This window comes from Myotis lucifugus, unplaced genomic scaffold (assembly GCF_000147115.1).
Source record: "Myotis lucifugus unplaced genomic scaffold, Myoluc2.0 scaffold_167, whole genome shotgun sequence".
NCBI classification, from domain to species: Eukaryota; Metazoa; Chordata; class Mammalia; order Chiroptera; family Vespertilionidae; genus Myotis; species Myotis lucifugus.
The window spans coordinates 17,579-37,644 of record NW_005871215.1 but is presented as its reverse complement, the minus strand read 5'-3'; the positions used below and the strand labels follow the sequence as shown (position 1 = coordinate 37,644).

The following is a 20,066-nucleotide window of genomic DNA, read 5'->3' as shown; positions in this document are numbered from 1 at the left end:
CTATTCCAGTCCAATAATTATTCCTAGTACTCGTTTCTTGTATTACTGGTCTGGACAGAACTGAAAATGATGCTGACTGAATCAGTGATGGTGAAATTCCTTGTTTTCATTATAATTTGTAAAAGAATGTTTCTAGTGACTCTCTTTTAGAATCCATGCTCTTTGTGGGAAATACTTCATTCTGGCATTTTTGTTTTTATCAGTATAAGCCATTTTTACTGCATGTTAAAATCTCCTTATCAGCAGACACAAACATACTTTTACATAGTGCGAGAACAGGATATGCCATTCATCCTTTTTTGTGTTTGTGTTTTTTTACTTATCTATTCCTTACCTCTCCATCAGGCATTCCATCAGGGGAGCCCATGTTTCCAACCTAGTAATCAATTCTCCATATTTTTCTCAAATAACCATGAAGAGACATATACGCATAAACTTAGATAGGGACTTTTTGATCAAAACATACTTTTCTGCATCTTGCTGTTTTTACTCAACCTCATGGAAATCCCTCCAAGATGCCTGGATTGCTCTAATTATTTCTTTTTAATGCTGGTTTCTTCATGAGAATGAGAATATACTATCTTCTCATTGTTTTGTGTAAAGAGATGAAGCTTCTTGGGAACAGAGTCTCTGTGTTATAGGGGAGTTTTCTGTACCTAGAAAGTTACTACAATGCCATGAGGTATAAGATGGGCAGTTCACCAACACTATGAAAAGAGCTGGTGGGTAGAATTGAGGAAAACCATAGACTGCCCTCTCTGTAGGTCGGGATCAGGTATTATTTAAATAAACAAAGATGTGCCTGACCTGCGTGGCTCAGTGGTTGAGCATCGACCTATGAACCAAGAGGTCACAGTTCGATTCCTGGTCAGGGCACTTCGATTCCTGGTCAGGGCACATGCTCCGGTTGCAGGCTCCATCCCCAGAGTGGGGCGTGCAGGAAGCAGCCAATCAATGATTTTCTCTCATCATAACGTTTCTATCCCTCCCTCTCCTGTCCTTTCTGAAATCAATAAAAATATATTTTAAAAAAGAATAAATATAAATAAATAAATAAACAAAGGCCTGAGACTTTCGGGTAAGTCATCAACGACCACAGAACGGAAATATTTTTGAAACATTGTGACCAAAAGATGGAGTCAAATGTCCTATCAAGACTGTTAAAATAATCAGTCCAAAGCTGGTTTCAAAGGCTAGTTTGACTCAAATTACTAAATCTTTATCTCCTTTATCTTGAGATTGATGGTGAGCTGGAGAGATTGAGTAATGGCTGTGTGGGAAGAGGAGAGGGATTAGGGTAAACCGCAGAGGGACTCAGGGTGGGAGGGAAGTAGTGTGGCTGTTTGGGTGGTAAACAGTTTTTGTATGATCCAGACTAGATATAAATGGTGGTTAATTTATAAGAGTGAACCCAAAGAGAGGTAAGCAAATTGCATAAGCAGCACTTTTTATTTAATGAACAAGTTACATTCCCTCACTATATTTACCTGAATTGTTACCCTTAAAATTTTCAAAATGACAAAACAAAAAAATCTTGCATAATCTTAACCACTTATCAGAGTCCTGGGTAGATTCAAGGATTATGGTATTTTCTCTCACTCTCTATCAGCACCAACGATTTTTTCAGACTGAAATAAAAATGTGGTCATGCCTACGCTTAGATGCCTGTGTGCTTTTTTTACAGTATCTATTCACTCTTGACTCAGGCCTGTTTGGATGAGGCTTTGAAAGTTCTTTTTACATCCCCTCCCCCCAAGAACACAATAGAAAGTGACAACAACCAAAAAACTTTAAACCCTTGAGAGTTCTGATCAGTTATGACTTGAAAGCTTGATTCTTTTATTATTTATCGCTCATTAAATGCTCTGGCTCTCCTTTATTAAATGTTAAATCATCTTAAAAGGTATGGTGCTTGCTAGTTGAAATGGCAAAGTGTAAGAGAAAAAAGAAAATGGCCCATTTCCTTATTAATGTGACATTCAAATAAAACAGAGTGAGGTCAACTGGCTGCTGATGGGGGTTCTGTACAATCATTCATAATACAAGAGCCATAATTAGGGAGACAAAGTCTCCTTACAGCACGTTGAGATAGCAGGGCAGGAATTCCACCTTCCCACAGGAGACGGTTAGTATGTGAATCAGAAAATGCTTGAATATACTCATTTCTTCCTTTCTCTCATCCAGAGACAGGGTTGACTGGCAGTTCGGCCTTGGCAGGAGCCCACGGGCTTTCTTTCCGAGGGACCCCACTTATAGTATCCACTGCCCACAGCAGTTTCTCTCCACTCTACCAATAGTGCTTGAAGCCACGTTCATAAAATAGCTGTAGGAGAAGCCTGACCACATAAGGAAAAGGAATCATAAAACAAAACAAAATTCTACACTAAGCCACATTTAAGGCATCTTATTGACCATGAGTCTGAATTTCTTTTTTCTCTATTTTTTAAATCAATATGTTTTCATACTACATTAAAAGTCCATCTTTTCTTTAAATTCAACTATTCAGGTTCATCTGCAGCTCCCCGGGCTAACTAACTCACATGGACAGGTCCATGGTGTGTCTTGGTCTCTGCTGTATCCCTAGCACCTTGCAGAGTGCGTGGTGTCTGGTAGGCTCTCAATAATAGTTAATGAAGTGAATGACTCTCCTAACCAAGCATATTTGTTCGCTAATAGGTATTTTTCACACAGAAGGAAGTTAGCATCAATTGTGCAAAACGAGACAATACAATGGAGGCAAATGAAAACCTTTCCTCTTACCTTATCTTTACTTCTTTGAGAGATGTGGATTTGGGGGCACATTTTAGCTCCTGATGAAATATCCAGCCAGTTTTCTGAGTTCTCTGAATGTACACAATCATCTTTAAAAGTACACCTATTAAAAAAGGGGAGGGCAACAAAACAGCAACCCCACACACGCATTAGTTAAAACTTTCTCACACTGGCGTCAGCACAAAATCCCAAGCTTTGTACGGTGGATTATTGGTTTTGAGAAAGAATAGGAATGAGTTGCTAAAAGCATGAAAAGCAACAGGAACAGAGCAGAGCGTGTTTCCCTATCATGTCTGGGAGCAGAGAACAAATGCAAACAACATGTTGAACTTAGACTCCAGAGCCATCTCTTTAGTTGCCAACTCCAAATACATCACAAGCACAGTCTCTCGTGGATTCTGAAATTAAAGAGCTCCCTTCTAGAAAAACCTAGCAAAGTACAGCCCAAGAAAGGGTTTATATACTATACATATTTTAGGTTTGCAATTCACTCCCAGAATACTGACCTATTGCATAAGTTATTTTGTAGTAAAAAACCCAACACATAACTACTTTGTACTTTTTCAATATGATGATTAAATAAAACTATGTCAAGGGCAGAGTCTTCCCAAGAATTTGATAAGATATCCCATGACTATGTGCTACCTAACATTCATTTATTTATTTAGATATACCAAATTATATCAAAAGATATGGGGGAGGCACTTTCCAGGGCCACTTTCCTCAGAGGAGGCCCCCAATGAACCACGCTGTGCTCAGGGCCAGCTACTCTGAAAACATGATCAGAAGCAGAGTGCTGAGATCACTTGGTTTGCTCAATGTCTCGGTCACTCCAGGTCATGCTGACTTGGGACCTCTTGCTTCCCCAGAGGGCTGCCAGCCGATAGGAAGAATGAGCGCCCAGAGCCACATTATTTCCAAGTAGCGTTGGACTCCACAGACATTTCATCGAACAATGTCAAGGAGAGAAGAAAACCTCTCTGTTATGTCTGCCTCCGGAGGGCCGACGGCTCAAATGAAGAGGTAGGAGAGAACCAGTGACGCTGTTGCAAAAGAAACTGAAAATTCATGAATCATGAGATTGAAATGCAACCCAACGGTAACTACATTCAGTGTGGGAGTCCCTGAGAGGATCGGAGTAGAATGAGATGCGGGCCCAAACAGTGTATTTGACATGCATTGACATTTTACAGGTGTTTCTTTCTTCTTCCATCCCTCCCCGCTCTTCTCTCTTTTAAAATTCTTAAGAATTTAGGCCCCATGGTTTTGTCTTTGAGCTCTGTGCTAATTTGAATATGACAAAAATAGAACAGGAAACCAGTGAGTTTCATTAGACATCATCCGCAAGCACAATATTCTCAGCATGTCATCATATTATGACATTTTGGGGAGCCCTGTTTCCAGTGAGCGTGCCTGTGTCTGAACTTACCTACATCTGTGCCAGTTCCTCCCCCAACACTTGACCAGTGGGATTGTCACCGGCAATTCTCCAAAGCCATACATTTATCTGACCCTTGATGGCTAGCTCGTCTGTCATGGACATTTAGTTCAAATTAAGTCACCTCTCAAAGTCAGGGGGAGTTGGCAATGGAGGGACATGTACCACTGGACTGGAAATCAGAGACTGATGAGGCTGGTTTCTAATTCTGTAATTGGAAAAGATGATGACTGGCAAGAACGAACTGCCTCTCAGGGGCTCTCTGGTTTGTACAAGGCACTTCCTCTGCCGATAAGAAAGAAAAAAAAAAGCCAGTTTTACAGAGACTGGAGTACAAATATTTTGTAGGCTCTTAATGCTGCCTGGGAGTCAAGGCCCAAGGCTGCCAAAAAAACAAGTGTAAAATATTTCATACAAATAGTGCTACGATTTGCCAATTTGTAGGCAGAAAACAGTAGTGCCACTGAGTTATCACTCTCTTTTCTGAACTCCTATAGCATTTCTTGTCGGAAGCATACGTTTTGGTATTTAATCATATGCTGCCTTGAATTACAATTTAACTGTTTCATATGTCTATGTCATTTCTCCCCGAGTAAGCTCTAAGCTCCTCAAAGGAAGAGAGGATGTCTTTAATATTTCTTCAGCAAATCCCTCAGTGTCTGGCAGCATGATATGCAAATACTAGGGTTTCAATAAATATGTTTGAATAAATGGATGAAATATGAAATCTCTATAGGTCCTTTCTGTTGGTGATTTTTCTCTCTAGTTTCCCTATGATTTATGTCTGACTCCTACTTACAGTAAGGAGACTATTTTTAACATAAGCCAAAAGTTCATATCTGGGGTTGGAGAGGGAACAAATTAGGAGTTGAAGTTTTTTAGTTTATCTTTTGTAAAAAAAAAAAAATGTGTGTGTGTGTGTGTGTGCGTGTGTGTGTGTATGAAATAGACCTTCCAATTCCTATTTTGCATAAGGTAAAAACAAAATCTAACCATGTTAAGCAACTAAACATGAATTCCTTGTTTATAAAGCACTTTTGAAATTTCTAAACTCCCATTCCTTGCTTCTCACCATTTAAAACATAAAATTGAAAAAAAAAATCGTGACACCCAGAATGTATAACCAGATGGCCAACCAACAACAGTGTCTTATTACTTCTCCGATATTACAAGTTATAAAATCTTCATGACAGCACATTACCCACACATTCAAACTTCTTAAGGAAGGGGAGCAGATCTTAGAGCTCCTACATTTTAGTAAACAAAACCAGTTACTTTGAAATGATCCCTTTTGAAAGCTAACCCTCTGACTCCCATGTATGAACAAAAGCAATGGTCAAGCGCATAAACACTTAAGCCATTGCTCAAATAAAATTAAAATCTCAGTCAGACACCAGGCTTGGTGCGGGGGATCCTCCATGAGTCACTCCCAGATAGACTGATTTCTTAATTGGCTTCATTTCATTTTCTTCAGGTCACAGCTAGGAGGGGAATCGGATTCGCTTTGAGATGCGTGCATTCTGGAGAAAATGGCAGAGACAGATTTGCTATCCTTACCATACACCACTGCCATTTCCCCAGCCGCTGCTGGGAGTCCACCCCGAAGTCTTAAGATCCCAATCAGTATTTTATTTTTCTAGTCCTTCATCCAGCTAGATCTCATGCTCACATGACAAGGCCAATGTGCAACACTAGCCCATTCGCAAATTAGGAAATGAAACAATCTCAAATGCAAAGACAAAACTGCTTGAATTAAAAAAAAAGCACACAATAACCAATAAGTTAATTAAAAAAGGCTTTCCTTGGGTGAAAAACATTGTATGAGGAAACAATTTAGTGAATGAAACTATTTAAGAAGGCTTGTTCTTATCCGTTTGCTATAAAACCTGCTATAGAGCTTAATTTATTCTAAATAATAAGAGTTTGATATCCCACTCAACTATGTGTACATGGACCACCCCTCCCCCACCCCTCACTCCTAATGAAGTATGTTCAAAACCTACCCAGGCCCCGACTCATGAACAGGGAGATTCCAGACATTTGTTTCTAAGTTTGCTGGTTAGAACTCAGAAAAGATTTTCATTCTGTGGGTTTGCTTCCTGAGTTGATGGAAATCTGTCTAAACCCTAACATCCGCTAGTAACTACCCCACCACGCAGCTGCATGGACGGGGCGCTGCCCCATGCCAGGTACTGGTCTGAGGGTTGGCAGTTAGTACTTCCCCGCTAGTCCTCACACAGCCTCACTGTATAGGCATGGAACTGAGGCTCAGACAACTGCAACACCATGCCAAGGTCACACAGCCAAGGGACAACCGTCTGACTTCAGAGCCACACACCTGGCCACTCCGTTGCGTGGCTTCCTATGAGCCCTAGCTGCCATTCATAAGGTGCGCGAGGATAAAGATAGTCAGAGTCCTCCTGGCCGACTGGGGTCTCCACGGTGGTTGCAGGATGGGGCTGGGACTTGGCTGGGACAAGGCGCCGGAGATGAGGACTGCAGCAGCAGAGAATAAAGAAAGCGAGGAATAGTTTCGAGGATGAAAAGGGCAGCAAGGATTTAGGAGGGGTGGGGATTCTGAGAGGTCTCTAATTTTCACTGATCACCCTGAACACAGAATATCCAACTACAGGTTCAAATTTCAGGAGGCCCCAGCTTCAAAAAACTATTGTGCTTTTTAAAATTTGCTTGCAAACCATCTGTTTGTAATATGGAATACCTTTTCTCCCCATAGAACTAATGTTATGAACAGTGATTAGGTTTTCAGGTTCGTTCACAAAACCCATTTATCCATAATGTTACCTCAATACTACATATTTGCAATAAAAGAGAAGCAGAAAACAATGAGATTGCACCATTTGCATTATATAGCAGTTTTTCTTCTTTACTTATTTGTGTTTCGGCTCAGCTGGTAACCTGGGAACAGTGCCCAGCTGGATCGACTTTTACATCCATTACTATAGTATTGTATTTATACAGTTTTTCTGTTTTTTAATAGGTATGGCTTAAATTATTAATTGTTTCCATGCCAACATAAAGAACTGGGAGACCCACCTCTGAACAGGAGCTGAACCTTCCAGGCAGGTGAAATGCCCGTGGGCCAGGCTGGGGGACCTTGAGAACCTGACTCTATTAGGCCAGAATCTCTCAGTAAAAATTTACCACTTACTCAACCTTGAAATAAAACTCTGAACTCAGAAATGTAACTTCTACTTTGGGCGCCCCTGGAACTTCATCAGCATTCTCTAATGTAATTGTTCACCAAGAGCAGACAGTCCCTGAGAAAACTGATAACTAAATATCAGGTAATTGGCCTGAATGTGGGGGTCGGTGAGACCCGTTCCAAAGAGTCTATGCTGATATAATATCAGAAAACTTGTAACAAGGACAGTCCAGCCTCTCCTTCAGGGAACAGGAGACTGTGTCCACACTGGGGGGAGGCTTCGCTACAAGAGCATCCCAAGGTCTCTGCCAAGTGACTTGAAACAGATGTCTGTATTTTTAAGAAAGGCACAGAGCCCAGAGGAGGACCAGGTGCTCCCTGGAATCAGGGGACTTTCATTAACATTGTCAGTCCATGAGATGAAGAAACCAAACTGAATTGAATAGATAAAAAAAAAAAAAAAAAAGGAAGTCATGGTGACAAACTAAGTCTGAAGTCAAGGCCTCCAGACTAAGGGAAAGGAAATGCCAAAACACAAGACCAAAATCCTGCTGAGAAAGCTGAAAAACTGGATCTTCATAGCTGGGGCTGAAAGTCATGATAAAATTATGCTAGTCACAGAGGCAATTTAGATTTTTTTTTTTTTAACAAAAGCAAAAACATCCAACATGCCAGGCAACATTCTTTCATGTGATTTGGTTCATTTATTCTTCACAACAAACCTATGGGTAGGAATAATAATTGTCCCTGCTTTGCAGATGGAGAAACTGAGGCATGGAAGGCTCCATATTGCTTTCTCAGGGTCACAGAGTTAGTAAGCAGAGGGGCTGAGACAGAAATCCAGGCAGTTTAGCTTCCAAGTCAATGGTCTCACCTCCTACCCTAAATTGTCTCTCACTAGAGCTAATACTTGCTGAACCATTCCCATGGGCCACACACTGTTTCTAGGGCTTTCTGGGAATTAACTCATTGATCCTCACAACCTTTTCCCCATAAAAGGGAAATTTCAGAGATGAGGAAACGGAGATGCAGACAGATTAGACAGGATGGTATGAATCTTGACAGTCTGGCATTGGTGTCCATATCTCACTGCTATGCCAAATTCCTCAAAATTGTACCAGGATAGCAACATCACAAATGCCAAGATAACCGTAAATAGGTCCACCCAGAGCATGAGCCACACAAGAAAATATAGGTTTTATTTCAGTTCTCAAAGTGTGTTCTATGGGTTGTTTTGGGTGTTCGTGTTAAGGGTTTTATTGCTAAGAAGTTTGGGAAACACTAGTTAAGTTTCTCTGGTGCAGGACTTCTCAGAGCCTTGAATATGATAGTGTGCTTTGTAACTTCCCAAGACAGGATTGAATGATGCACTGTCTTTCAACTTTTTGATTGAGGGTCCGAAGTTCTAGTCACACACATGGGAAACATTGCCCCATCTTGGTTAATGAGCAATAACCCAAATGGTGGATCAAATTAGAAAACTTTGGCCTTTTGGGAGGCTCTTTTTCTCAACTGTCATACTCAATTGATCATGATCTACTAATTCTAAGTATCACTCTATCCTGCATTCCACTCTCCCCCATCTCTTCTCACCTGGGCCCCTGCAGCAACCTTTTAGTTGGTCTCCCTCCTTCCCACCTCCAGTGGCTCTAATCAGCTTCCACGCCGATATCTAGGTCATGCTCAAGCACAAAGCTGATTCTATCACTTCCTGATTAAAAATTTTCAATGCCACCCTTTCACCTATTTCAAACTCCTCTACCCATATGCCTGCTTTTCATGACCTGGACCCTAGAACACATGCTTCCATACCCCTCCCTTTAGCCCCACACTATGATCTAGCTAGCCCCTGCCTTCCTCTCCAAATGCACCCCAGGTAATTGTGGGTTGTTAAGTCTGTCTCACTATTTAGCCTGTAAGCTCTGAAGAACACAGATCCTAATATCTAGTACATCGCACCTAGCAGAGAGCAGTTATTTGATAAACACATGCAGTGCAAACATCCCAGCTCTTCCTAGCATGTCTGCCCTTTACTGTCCAGAACGCCCTGGCGCCTGCAATACTTGGTGAGATTGTGTTCCTTGTTCAGACTTGTTCAATGCCACCTCCTCCATGTATGCCCAGCCTCCAGGCAAAACAGTCACTCCCTCCTCTCTGTCCCCATGGCACCTTACACATGCTCCCGGTATATACAGCACATTGCATTAGTTGTTGATTTGCCTCTGACTAGATTATAAGCCCCCCAGGGGAAAGGCCAATCTTATTCATCTTGGTGCCTCCAGAGCTTGGTACCATATCTGGCATACATTCTACAAGTATTTACTGAGTGCCACTGGACACCAAGCACTGTGTAGACACTGGAGACACATCCTATATAATTAAGAGGTAATATGCAAATTAACCCTCACACCCTCACAAGATGGCTGCCCACGACCAGGCCAGCAGGGGGGTTAGTGAGGGATGACCAAATGACTGAACAGCAGGCTGAGTGGGGCAACCAGGCTGGCGGGGGCTGTTAGGGGTGACCAGGCTGGCAGGGAGGGCAGTTGGGGGTGACCAGGCCAGGAGGGGGGATAGTTGGGGGCGACCAGGCCGGCAGAGGAGGGGGCAGTTGGGAGCAATTAGGCTGGGGGGGGGCAGGGAGGGGTGACCAGGCTGGCAGGGAGGGGGAAGTTGGGGATGACCAGGTCAGCAGAGGGGGGTAGTTAGTGGCGATCAGGCTGGCACACAGAGGCAGTGAGGGTGATCAGGCTGGCAGGGGGGTGGCAGTTAGGGGCGACCAGGCAGGCAGGTGAGCGATTAGGAGCCAGCAGTCCAGGATTGCGAGAGGGATGTCCGACTGCCGGGTTTAGGCAGGGATTGGGCCTAAACCAGCAGTCGGACATCCCCGAGGGGTCCTGGATTGGAGAAGGTGCAGGCTGGGCTGAGGGGGACAGGCCCCCCCCTCCCCCCACCATGCATGAATTTCGTGCACTGGGCCTCTAGTCAGTGTATAAGTCACTTAAGGTCCCTCTCTTAATGAGCTTACATTCCAGTGAGGCACACAAACAGGAACCAAATAAGCAGACAATAATTTAAAATAATTTCAAACTGAGGTAAGTCTGCTGCAGAAACTGAAAATGTAGCAGGGAGGAACTCCTTTAGAAAGGTTAGTCAAGAAAGAAGGCATTTCAGCTCAGAACTCAAGGATGAAATGATTTGGCACATCAAGAAGAGTGGGAAAAGCATTCCAGGCAGAAGGAACAGCATGTGCCTAGGCCTTGAGTTCACATAAAGCTTGGTCTCTGCAAGGAACTGGTTAAAGACCAGACTATCTAGAATATATGAAGGAAGGAGAGAGTGGTTCTGCCAATTACAAGCTGGTGACCTTGGGAAAATCACGTGTTGTCTGTGTCTCAGGCTTTCCATCTGCAGAAAGGCAGATAACATTAGTTTCTACGCCATGGAGTTGTTACAAAAACATATACTTATCTAGCTGAGCTTACAATAAATATTAGTAGTAGCATTATATTTATTACACAGGCAAGTAAAAAGAATTTAGGCAAACATTTAGATGACACAAGCCAAACAAACACAAAACGGTAGTGAGGAGACAGGGATTTGGGGACTAAGGTTGACCAGACGGCCCATTTGCATTGCTCACAGACACCAAGCCAACATTCAACATGCCTTTTCCATGTATAAAGGCACACACAATTCAAGGCTTCTTGGAAGATTCTTAATCACACCTGTCTTTCCTCCCAAGACCAAAGGGTTCTTTGGGGTCTTTCCTTGAGCACCAGCCATGAGAGCACTTTCCACGGTGTAATGAAATTATTTGTTCAGTGTCTGCTGCCTCTACTAACCTGAGAACTTCTCCAGCACAGAGTCTCATTCATCTTTGTTTCCCTCAAGGCCTGGTACAGGGCCTGGTGCACTGCTGGCATGCAACAAACGTTAGCTGAATTGGATTAAGGATTAAATTTTAAAGTGACTAAATTCTTGTCTATGTCTCCATGATACCAGCATAAGTTGTTCCATTGATTTTTGTTCACTGGTCGGCTGTTAATTGGTGCACTGGAAAACTAGCCTTTGTCTTAAAGCTTTGAGCTATTTAGCACACAGAAAACACATTTGCAGACTGAGCCACTCACACAAAAGGGATCTGTGGCCTTCACCCCATGTGTTTCTTTTGTGGGTGATGGGTGTACTAAAAGTTGGAATTTTATTTCCAAATGCAAATTATGAACTAGAGAATTTAAGTGAAGCATTTAAACAACACAGGTAGCATGGAACTAAAAATGATGCCTTTTGAGTCAGAAGATCTGGGTTCAAAGCTGCTCTCCCACACATTCTCCATGTGATGGTGCACATCTCTTAGCTTCTTTGGGCCTCAGGTTCCCCACCAGTAAACAGGTGGCAATAACACCTCATCCTCCTGAAAGCAGTATTAAATACACCCCTGGCATATCAGAAATGGCCCATGCTCAATATGGCAGAATACAAGCATTTAAATGTAATAAGACATTACAAAAGAAAGAACATGGAGGAGTTGCTGGGAACAGGACAAATGCTAGTTCACAAGGACAAGTGAGAGCATTTGAGGGATTTAAAGCCAATCGATATATACTTATGAAAGTGCCTGCTGCCTGACATAAGGTCATTTCAAAAAAATCTATTCCATTAAAACATATATTTACTAAAAGGGGTGTTCCTAATGGTACTTGTTCCAAGTCGGAGAGCATCAATTTAAGAGATGACACCGATAAGCAGTTTGGACGCCGAGGGCCGCAGTTACTGCTCTCCAAACAAAACAGGCTTCTGTGGAAGGTGCACATCTCCCTGTGCCGCCACTGTCAGCCATCGGAGCACCAGGGTGGACCAGTGGCCCTAACTGGTTTCTTCCCATTTTCACCTTTTGCTTTGAAGTAAGTAGGATTTATTCACAGCTCCTCTAACAGCTGATAGAAGTGAAGAACTCAGGGGATTCAGGGTCACCCAAGACCCCTCTCCAGGGTAGAAGGCCCCTAATCCCTTCCAGCATTCTCGGGAACCCGTATGCACGATCCGGCCTCTGCCAGGGTAACTGAGTAATGCCCGAGGCCCAAATAACATATTCCTCTCTGCTCCCCCTGACTGCTTCCACCCCACAGACAGTTGTCCTACTTGCTTCTACACAATTAGTCGGCACAATGGGGTTCTTACGCGGGAAGGAGGGGCCGCCCCCAAATCCCATTATTATCATTATTGCTGTCATTAGAGCCTCACTGGACCGTAAAGGAGTGTCACTACATAGACTTCAAACACAAGGACGCATCCTGGGTTGGAAGGGGAGGACGACTGCATGCAGAATTAGAATGATCGTCAGCAGGGCCATGTTCCTTCAGGTTCAGGGGAGAAGTCTGTCTCAAACTGCCTTCCTGGCCAGTCAGCTAGATGTGGCCATGCCCTGGTGAAGGGAGACATCCCCAAAGCTGAACGTGATCCTTCTGGCCGTGGCTCAGATGTCCCCGCCTCGGTGAGGCCTTCCAGGACCTCGCTGGTTGGAAGCTGCAACCTCCCCTGCTTCCAGCCAGCACCCCCCTCCTCTGCTTTATCTTTCCTCATGACATTGGTCACCATCTTGCATGCCATTTCTTTCTGAATTTTTACACTGTCCATCTTCCCTCACAAAGTAAGCTGAATAATGTTCCCACTAAATCCATGTCTACCCAGAACCTCAGAATGTGACCTTATCTGGAAATAGGATCTTTGCCGATGTAATAAGTTAAGAATCTCAAGATGAGATCAACTGGATTTAAGGTATCCAATGACTGGTACCGTCATAAGAAAAAGGAGAGGGAGATTTGGACACAAAGAGAAAAGGCCATGTAAAGGCAGAGGCAGAGACAGGAGTTATGTGGCCACAAGCCAAGAACACCAGGAGCCACCAGGAGCTAGAAGAGGAGAGGAAGAATTTTCCTCTGAACCTGAGGGAACATGGCCCTGCTGACACCTTAATTTTGGATTTCTAGACTACAGAAGTGTGAGAGGCTAAATGTGTGTTGTTTTAAGCCACTGGGTTTGTGGTCATCTGTTACAGCAGCCCTGGGAAACGAACACACCTCACTAGAAGAATTCCAAGAGGACAAAGTTTTTCACTGCTGGAGACTCCTACTGCTTGAAATAGTGTCTGACACATACGAGGTGCTCAATAAATAAATGTGTGGATGCTTAACTTTCAAGGAGGAAGGGTTTCTTTAACTCAGGCTGGCCTTGAGTCCCATTATCTTTCTTATGCATAATCAGTCATCCATGAAGGGTCCATTTGGACCAGGCTCGCCCCTCACTTCCCATGGCGATGAGGGATAATGTCTCTTTCTTATTCCTCTTTCCTTTTACTACAGAGTAGGCAATGGTACTGGCTTGGCAGTTAGAGCTAAACCTAGATTTGAATACTGGTTCCACTACTTGAGGAGTGGGGAACATCCAGCCCAAGGGCCCGTGAAATCATTTGGTCTGGCCCTGCCCAGGCATTAGGGCTGAGTTAATTAAATGTTTGACCAAATATAGCAGGCTAATTTTTAAGTTGATAATTTTGTATAGCCAAAAATGATGTTATAAATATCCAAATGGCCCTTGGCAGAAAAACAGGTTCCTCATCCCTGCACTACTGGTACTTGTTCAACCTGTGGCAGGTAGAATAATGGCCCCAAAAGATATCCATATTTTAACCTCTGCAACCTGTGAATATGTTACTACACATGGCAAAAAGGACTTTGCGGAGGAGATTAAGGGTCTCAAATGGGAGATTATCTTGGGTTATCTGTGTGAGCCGAAAGTGCACAGAAGGTTCCCTATAAGAGGAGGCAGGAGGGTCAGAGTCAGAGAAGGAAATGTGATGATGGAAACAGAGTCCAGAGGCAGAGAGATCTGAAGATGCTACACTGCTGGTTTTGAAGATGCGAAAAGGAGCCATGAGCCAAGGAATGCAGGCTGCCTCCAGGGCTAGAGAAAGATAAGGAAACGGATTCTCCCTACAGCTTCTAGAAGAAACACAGCCCTCCAATCTGAGACCCCTCGGGGGATCGGCCTAAACCGGCAGTCGGACATTCCTCTCACAATCCAGTACTGCTGGCTCCCAACTGCTCGCCTGCCTGCCTGCCTGCCTGCCTGATTGCACCTAACTGCCCCCCCCCTGCTGGCCTGGTCACCCCCAACTACGCCCCCTGTAGGCATAGTCACCCCCAACTGCCCCCTGCCGCCAGCCTCCCGGCTGACCTGGTCGCCCCTCACTGCCCCCCTTGTGGGCCTGGTAGCCCCATGCAGCCTGCTGCTCAGCACATTCTTCTCCATGATGCAGACCTGTCTCCTGGCCAGCCTGGCTCCAGGCGGGCTTCCTGAGGGAAGGGCACCCAACTGCATTCTAGATAATAAGTGGGCACACCTGATGGACTCCCCTACCGAGAAGCCCTCAGTGGCCTTCTCTGTGGCACTGTCCACCTCTCACGACGGCAGACTGGACTGCAGTGACTCGGGCTTCAGGAGAATGAGGCAAAAGGTTACCAGGCCCCATGGGTTGTCTTGGTCAAGATTTAGGGCAACAACAGCCCATTGCCTTTGGGTTAATTATTAGCCCTGGGGAGGCTTGAAGAAGGAATGTCTCTTGGAGGAGAGAAGAAAGGCAGACCTCAAGGCAGGAGAGCAATGCAAGAAACTAGATGTGTCCATAAGCAAATTATTTAACTCCTTTTGATTTTTATTCTGAGGAACACATATGTATAGCATTCAAATTTCAGTTTTCTCTCTGTGTTCAAAACCCCCTTCTGTTACCCCCAAGCCTTTCAGAAAGGCTGACGGGGAACTGGCCACAGAGCCCTGTTGTTAGGCCGAGTTGAGAAATGACCGTGTTCACAGTCTCATGTGCAGAAGAGACGACCAGCAGCTGAAGACCTAACAACTGCTCCCAGGGGCTGGCTGCCTACAACTATCAGCATGAAAGAAACATGAAGAATACGGGCAAATGTTAAATTCAGACAAATGATCAAGGGGAGCCTGCAAACACCTTATAATTAGCATGCCCGGGGGCTCCGTCCCGCCTTGTCCACATCCTGTGCAGGGCGGGGCACTACAGGATGGGACCATAAAGACGAGTGTGGCCCCTTTTCTAAAGAGTCCTGGTTCCTTTACATAACTGGGGCTAAAGCAAGCAGAGCCCCGCGGTGGCGCTGGGAGAAGTGGGAAGGCTCATGAAATCTGGAGAAACAGCTGCCAAGTAGAAGACTCAGGAAGATACATGAGATAAACTCACCCTTTACAAAATGTACCGAGAGACAGGGATCCTGGAAGGGAAGGGAGGGGAAGTGCGGTACAGCTGGTGCTTAGGTTAACACAGTGCATCTTCTCCACCGCCATCAGAATCATCTTTTTAAAACACAAATACGATGTCAGCCCTCCGCTAAATCCCTTTAGTAAGTTCCCAGCAGCAACCAATAAAGTCCAAGCTCAGAGCCTTTCTCATCCTGGCCACACCCAGCCTTTTGAGCCCAAGCTGGAGTGATACAGTTCATCCGCCACTCCCTCAAAGACCTCTTCTTGGGCTGGATCCTCTGCCTGAAGTGTCTCCACACCCTCTTCCCTGGGGAAAGTCTACTCTGGCCGGAAGGCTGAATTTTAATGCTACTTCTTCTGGAAAGCCTTCTCAAACTTGGTTACAAGTGATGGCTCCCCCTCTGGGGTCCCACCATCTTATAGCTAACATTACTTGAGTGCTTACTGTGAACAGGCACCGTGCCTAGGATTTCATGCACATCATCTGATTTAATCCTCTCAGCAACCCTACAAGATTAGAACCCTGCTGTATAGAAGAGGCGATTTGGCAGAAAAAAGATAAGAAACTTGCAGGTCCCACTGAAACCCTGATTCAATCCCAAGCAAGCTGATCCCAGGACCCACATTCTTCCTCCCCTGCTGTACCACGCCCGCTGCCTGTGGGAGAGTCCCCTCTGCACTGCTGTACATCCCAAACGCTCCTCCTCCTCCTCCATCCTGCTCCGCAATGACAACTCTGTCCTTATGGGCACCCAAGCCAGACACCTGCACTCCTCCTCCTATAATCTCACCACCGAAGTCCTGCCTTGCTTGGAAAAGAGTGATCACACACCCACTGCACCCTCTGACACTTAGCCCTGGCTCTGTTAGAAGTCCTTCCCCATCTGACTTAGGTGCCCATTGTTTGGGCTCCAACCCAGTGCCTTGTCCAGTGCCTGGGACACAGTAGGAGTCCAGGGTACTAGTATGTTTGGGTATCATTTCTTTATTTTCTTTGTGAGGACTTAGATCAAAAGAGAAAGAATACATCTTCCAGAAAAACAGTGGCCACCTGGATATTTTCTTTTTCATTTTATGGCCCTATTTTTAGCGTGTCAGACTCAAGGGGGAATCCAATTAATCACTAAATCCTGTCAAGACTATCTTTCACCTAGCTCTTAAATCCACCCACTCCTTCCTATTGCCACTGTCATCTCTCTAATTCAGCCCCCAGTCTCTTGCTGGTTTACCGCCACCTTCTCCGTGATCTGCAGCTTCCAGCAGTGTCCCCTCTGGTCTATTTTGCTTGTTCTAAAACACACATCTGATCTAGCCTCTCTTCTAGCCCAGCAATGGCTCCCCAAAGTCCTTCCAACAAAATCCAAATTTAACATGGCTGATAAGACCCAGCCTCACCTAGCACTGCCCAGCATGCCACCCTCATTTCCCACACTTCTCCGCTAGGCTACATCCCACCCATACTGAGCACCAGGCTCTCCTAGAGCTCCTGGACTTGGCACAGCCTGGTCCCTGAGCCAGCTCTGCCCCCATCCTCTTTACTTGGCTGATATCTGCTCACACTTCAGGTCCAGCTTAGACATCTCTTCCTCCAGGAAGCCTTCCCTGACCTTTTAAGTTTGGGTTAGATGGTTTCCCAGGTAACCCTTTGCTTCCTCTGTGCTAACGCTTATTGTATTCTATTTTCTTACTGGTAAGTTGGTGGTAGCTTCTTATTAAGGTAGCCTGGGTTACTGTTCCCAGTTCTTCATTCTCTCCTGCACTGAAATGACACATCCATAGCCTTTGCCATGTCCCTTTGCATTGTCTCCCACTGGAACGGGCAGAAGATATCGACCCCTCTGATGTTGGGCTTGGCTATATGACTTGCTTGCAAACATGTGTGAGCAGAGGCTTTGGATGTGCTGCAGAGTTTAACTTGGACTCTGTGCTTCTTCTCTCTGCCTCGAGAGGAGCATGTGCAGGATGAGAGATATGTGAAGCAGACCTGAATCAAACTCTTGACCTGCAGCTTGAGGCCCCCAACCCCCACCCCTGCTGAAGCTAACCCAGGAGCAAAAACAAAACAAACACAAAACCCCTACAAATGTCTGTTTGTGTAAATCACTAAGAGTTTGTTACTCAGTATTATTGGAGCAGAACCCTGACTACTATACTTGTCTACATCCTTCACTAGGTTGCAAGCTCCACGTAGGCAAGAAAGACTGCATCCCAAGCACCTAGCACAGGGCTTAGCACATCGTAGGTGCTCAAAAAATACCTGCTGATTGGATGTACAACTGAATGAATGAACGTTGAACATTGACATGTCTGTCTCCTAGTTCATGTGTGAATTCCTTAAGCCCAAGAGTGGCAACTGATTTCCTCGATATCACCTAATTATGACTTCCCACATGGGGTTCTTGGTAGATATTCAATAAGTATTTGTTGAAATTAAATAAATTGAGTTGTGTGGGCTGACTTGGGAATCAGCCCTTGACTGATGACATTGTTTCTATGGGAAAATGCATTCTGAGTGCCAAACATACAAGTGAACTTTTGGAACCTCATCCGTTCATTGGTTCAGGATTGCCAGTTTTGTGGAAATCCGTAACTGAACACATGGGCTTTGCTTTGCAATATGGGAGAAACTGAGAAACTGCTTCCCAACCCAAGATATTCAGCCTGCAAAAATTCACTTTCCACCCACACAGGCAAATTCATCACAGGTTGGATGTGAAGTTCCAACAATAAAATACTAAACTTTTTAGAGCTCATTGTTTATCTAGTTGCTTTTTATCAGCTTATATTGGATGCCTATTATTAACACCCCAACCAAAGGAAGTTAAGATCATTTTCTTGCCCCACCCCCAAAGAAATCCACTTTCTAGACACATATGCAAGAAAGCTCAACCTTCTCAACAGAGAAAATAAGTTATTTTTCTAAATAAATCTGCGGCATTTAAAATAAACACAGTGGGATGCTCTACAGTTATAAGAAAACATCCCCCTTTAGAATTCCTAATTTTGAATGGTACTGGAGCTTCATGTGAGTCACAGATCTGAAGCTTAGTTTATTAAATCTCAGGCCAGAACCAAGCCAGTGTGAAACCAAGTAATCTGACATGGGTGGGAAGGTCCGTCAGCCCACAAATCCAGAGTGCTTTATAATACTTAATGCACAAGTCTTCTGCCATTGGTAGAGTTTCCCAATCATTCTACTCTATTCATTTAATATATACCTACTATGTGCCAGGCACTGTTCTAGATCCTGGGGAATACGATAATGAACAAGACTAGGTCCCTATACAACTTACATTTTAGTAAAGGAAGAGGCAGAGAAATAAGATCATTTCCGATAGTGATGGGCCATGAAGGAAATAAAGCAGTGATGCCACTGAGTGAGGTGAGGCTACTTCAGGCTGGATGATCTCGTGGAGATGTGTGAGCTGGGATGTGATAATCAAGAAAGAGCCAACTGCGCAGAGAGCTGGGGAAGAGTCTTCTAGTCTGAGGAAATAGCCAGTGCAAAGTCCCTGAGGCAGGGACAAGCTTGGCATGTTCTTGAGTCAGAAAGGAAGCGGTGTGGCCAGGGGAGGTGGAGGAGAGGGTGGCATTAGAGGCTGAGAAGTAGCGCGGGGCCAGACTATGGAAAGCCTCGTACGCAGGCCCTGGGGGCAAGGGAGTCAGGCTGAACTCTAAGACGGAAGCCAGTAGAGGTTGTTAAGCTGGGAAATGGCACGGTCTGGTTTAGAGTTTAAAAGGCAGAGGTGAAGGAGTGAGAGCAGAAACAGGGCCAGCAGTGAGCAGGCTTTTATAGAAGCCCTGTGTCCTCAACCTCCTTCCTGGTTCTTCCTTTCACCTGCTCTTACGGAAACCTGGCTCTGCCTGAGACACGGCTTCCGTGTGGCCCGCTCAGGGCTGGCGGCTTCCTCTCCCCTATGGTAGGTGTCCTGCTTGCATCTTACCTTCCCTTTTGGAAACTTCTTCTTCCCTTCTTTCTAAGCCTGCCACAGCCCCCACCCCCATCTCTGAAGCTCACTCCATCAGTCCACATCACCCCAAATTCCTTCCTGTGGTAACCATCTGCAAACCACCCCTACCGACAGGCCTGCGCCTTCCTTTTCTCGAATATCTGGCTCCTCACTCTCCAACACTGTTCCCTCAGTCGTTCTTGGTGACTGCAATGTTCACACAGATAATCAATCCACCTACCACGCTGACACCTCAGTTCCTTGACCGCTCTGCCAATACTCTTGTCCTCCATCCTTCTTTAGCTACATAATCATACCTAGATCTTGCCATTGCCAGTAACTCCACCCCCTCCATGACCTTAATTTCAAGTTCCCACAGTCCAACCACTACCCTTTTCCTAGTTTCCAGCTTCAATAAATCTTACCCCCAACTGCAACCCCCAGGGCACAGATC

At 44.8% G+C, this 20,066-nt stretch overlaps 1 protein-coding gene across 1 annotated transcript in view; it reads right to left on the bottom strand.

The window, feature by feature from the left end:
- Nucleotides 1–20,066, bottom strand: part of PLXNC1 (plexin C1) — a gene marked incomplete at its 5' end in the record, with an annotated part of 115,487 nt that overhangs the window by 88,829 nt on the left and 6,592 nt on the right. Inside the window, one exon of the mRNA XM_006096091.2 lies at nucleotides 2,761–2,875. Within this exon, the coding sequence (XP_006096153.1) occupies nucleotides 2,761–2,875 (115 nt within the window). The remainder of the gene's footprint in view (nucleotides 1–2,760; nucleotides 2,876–20,066) is intronic.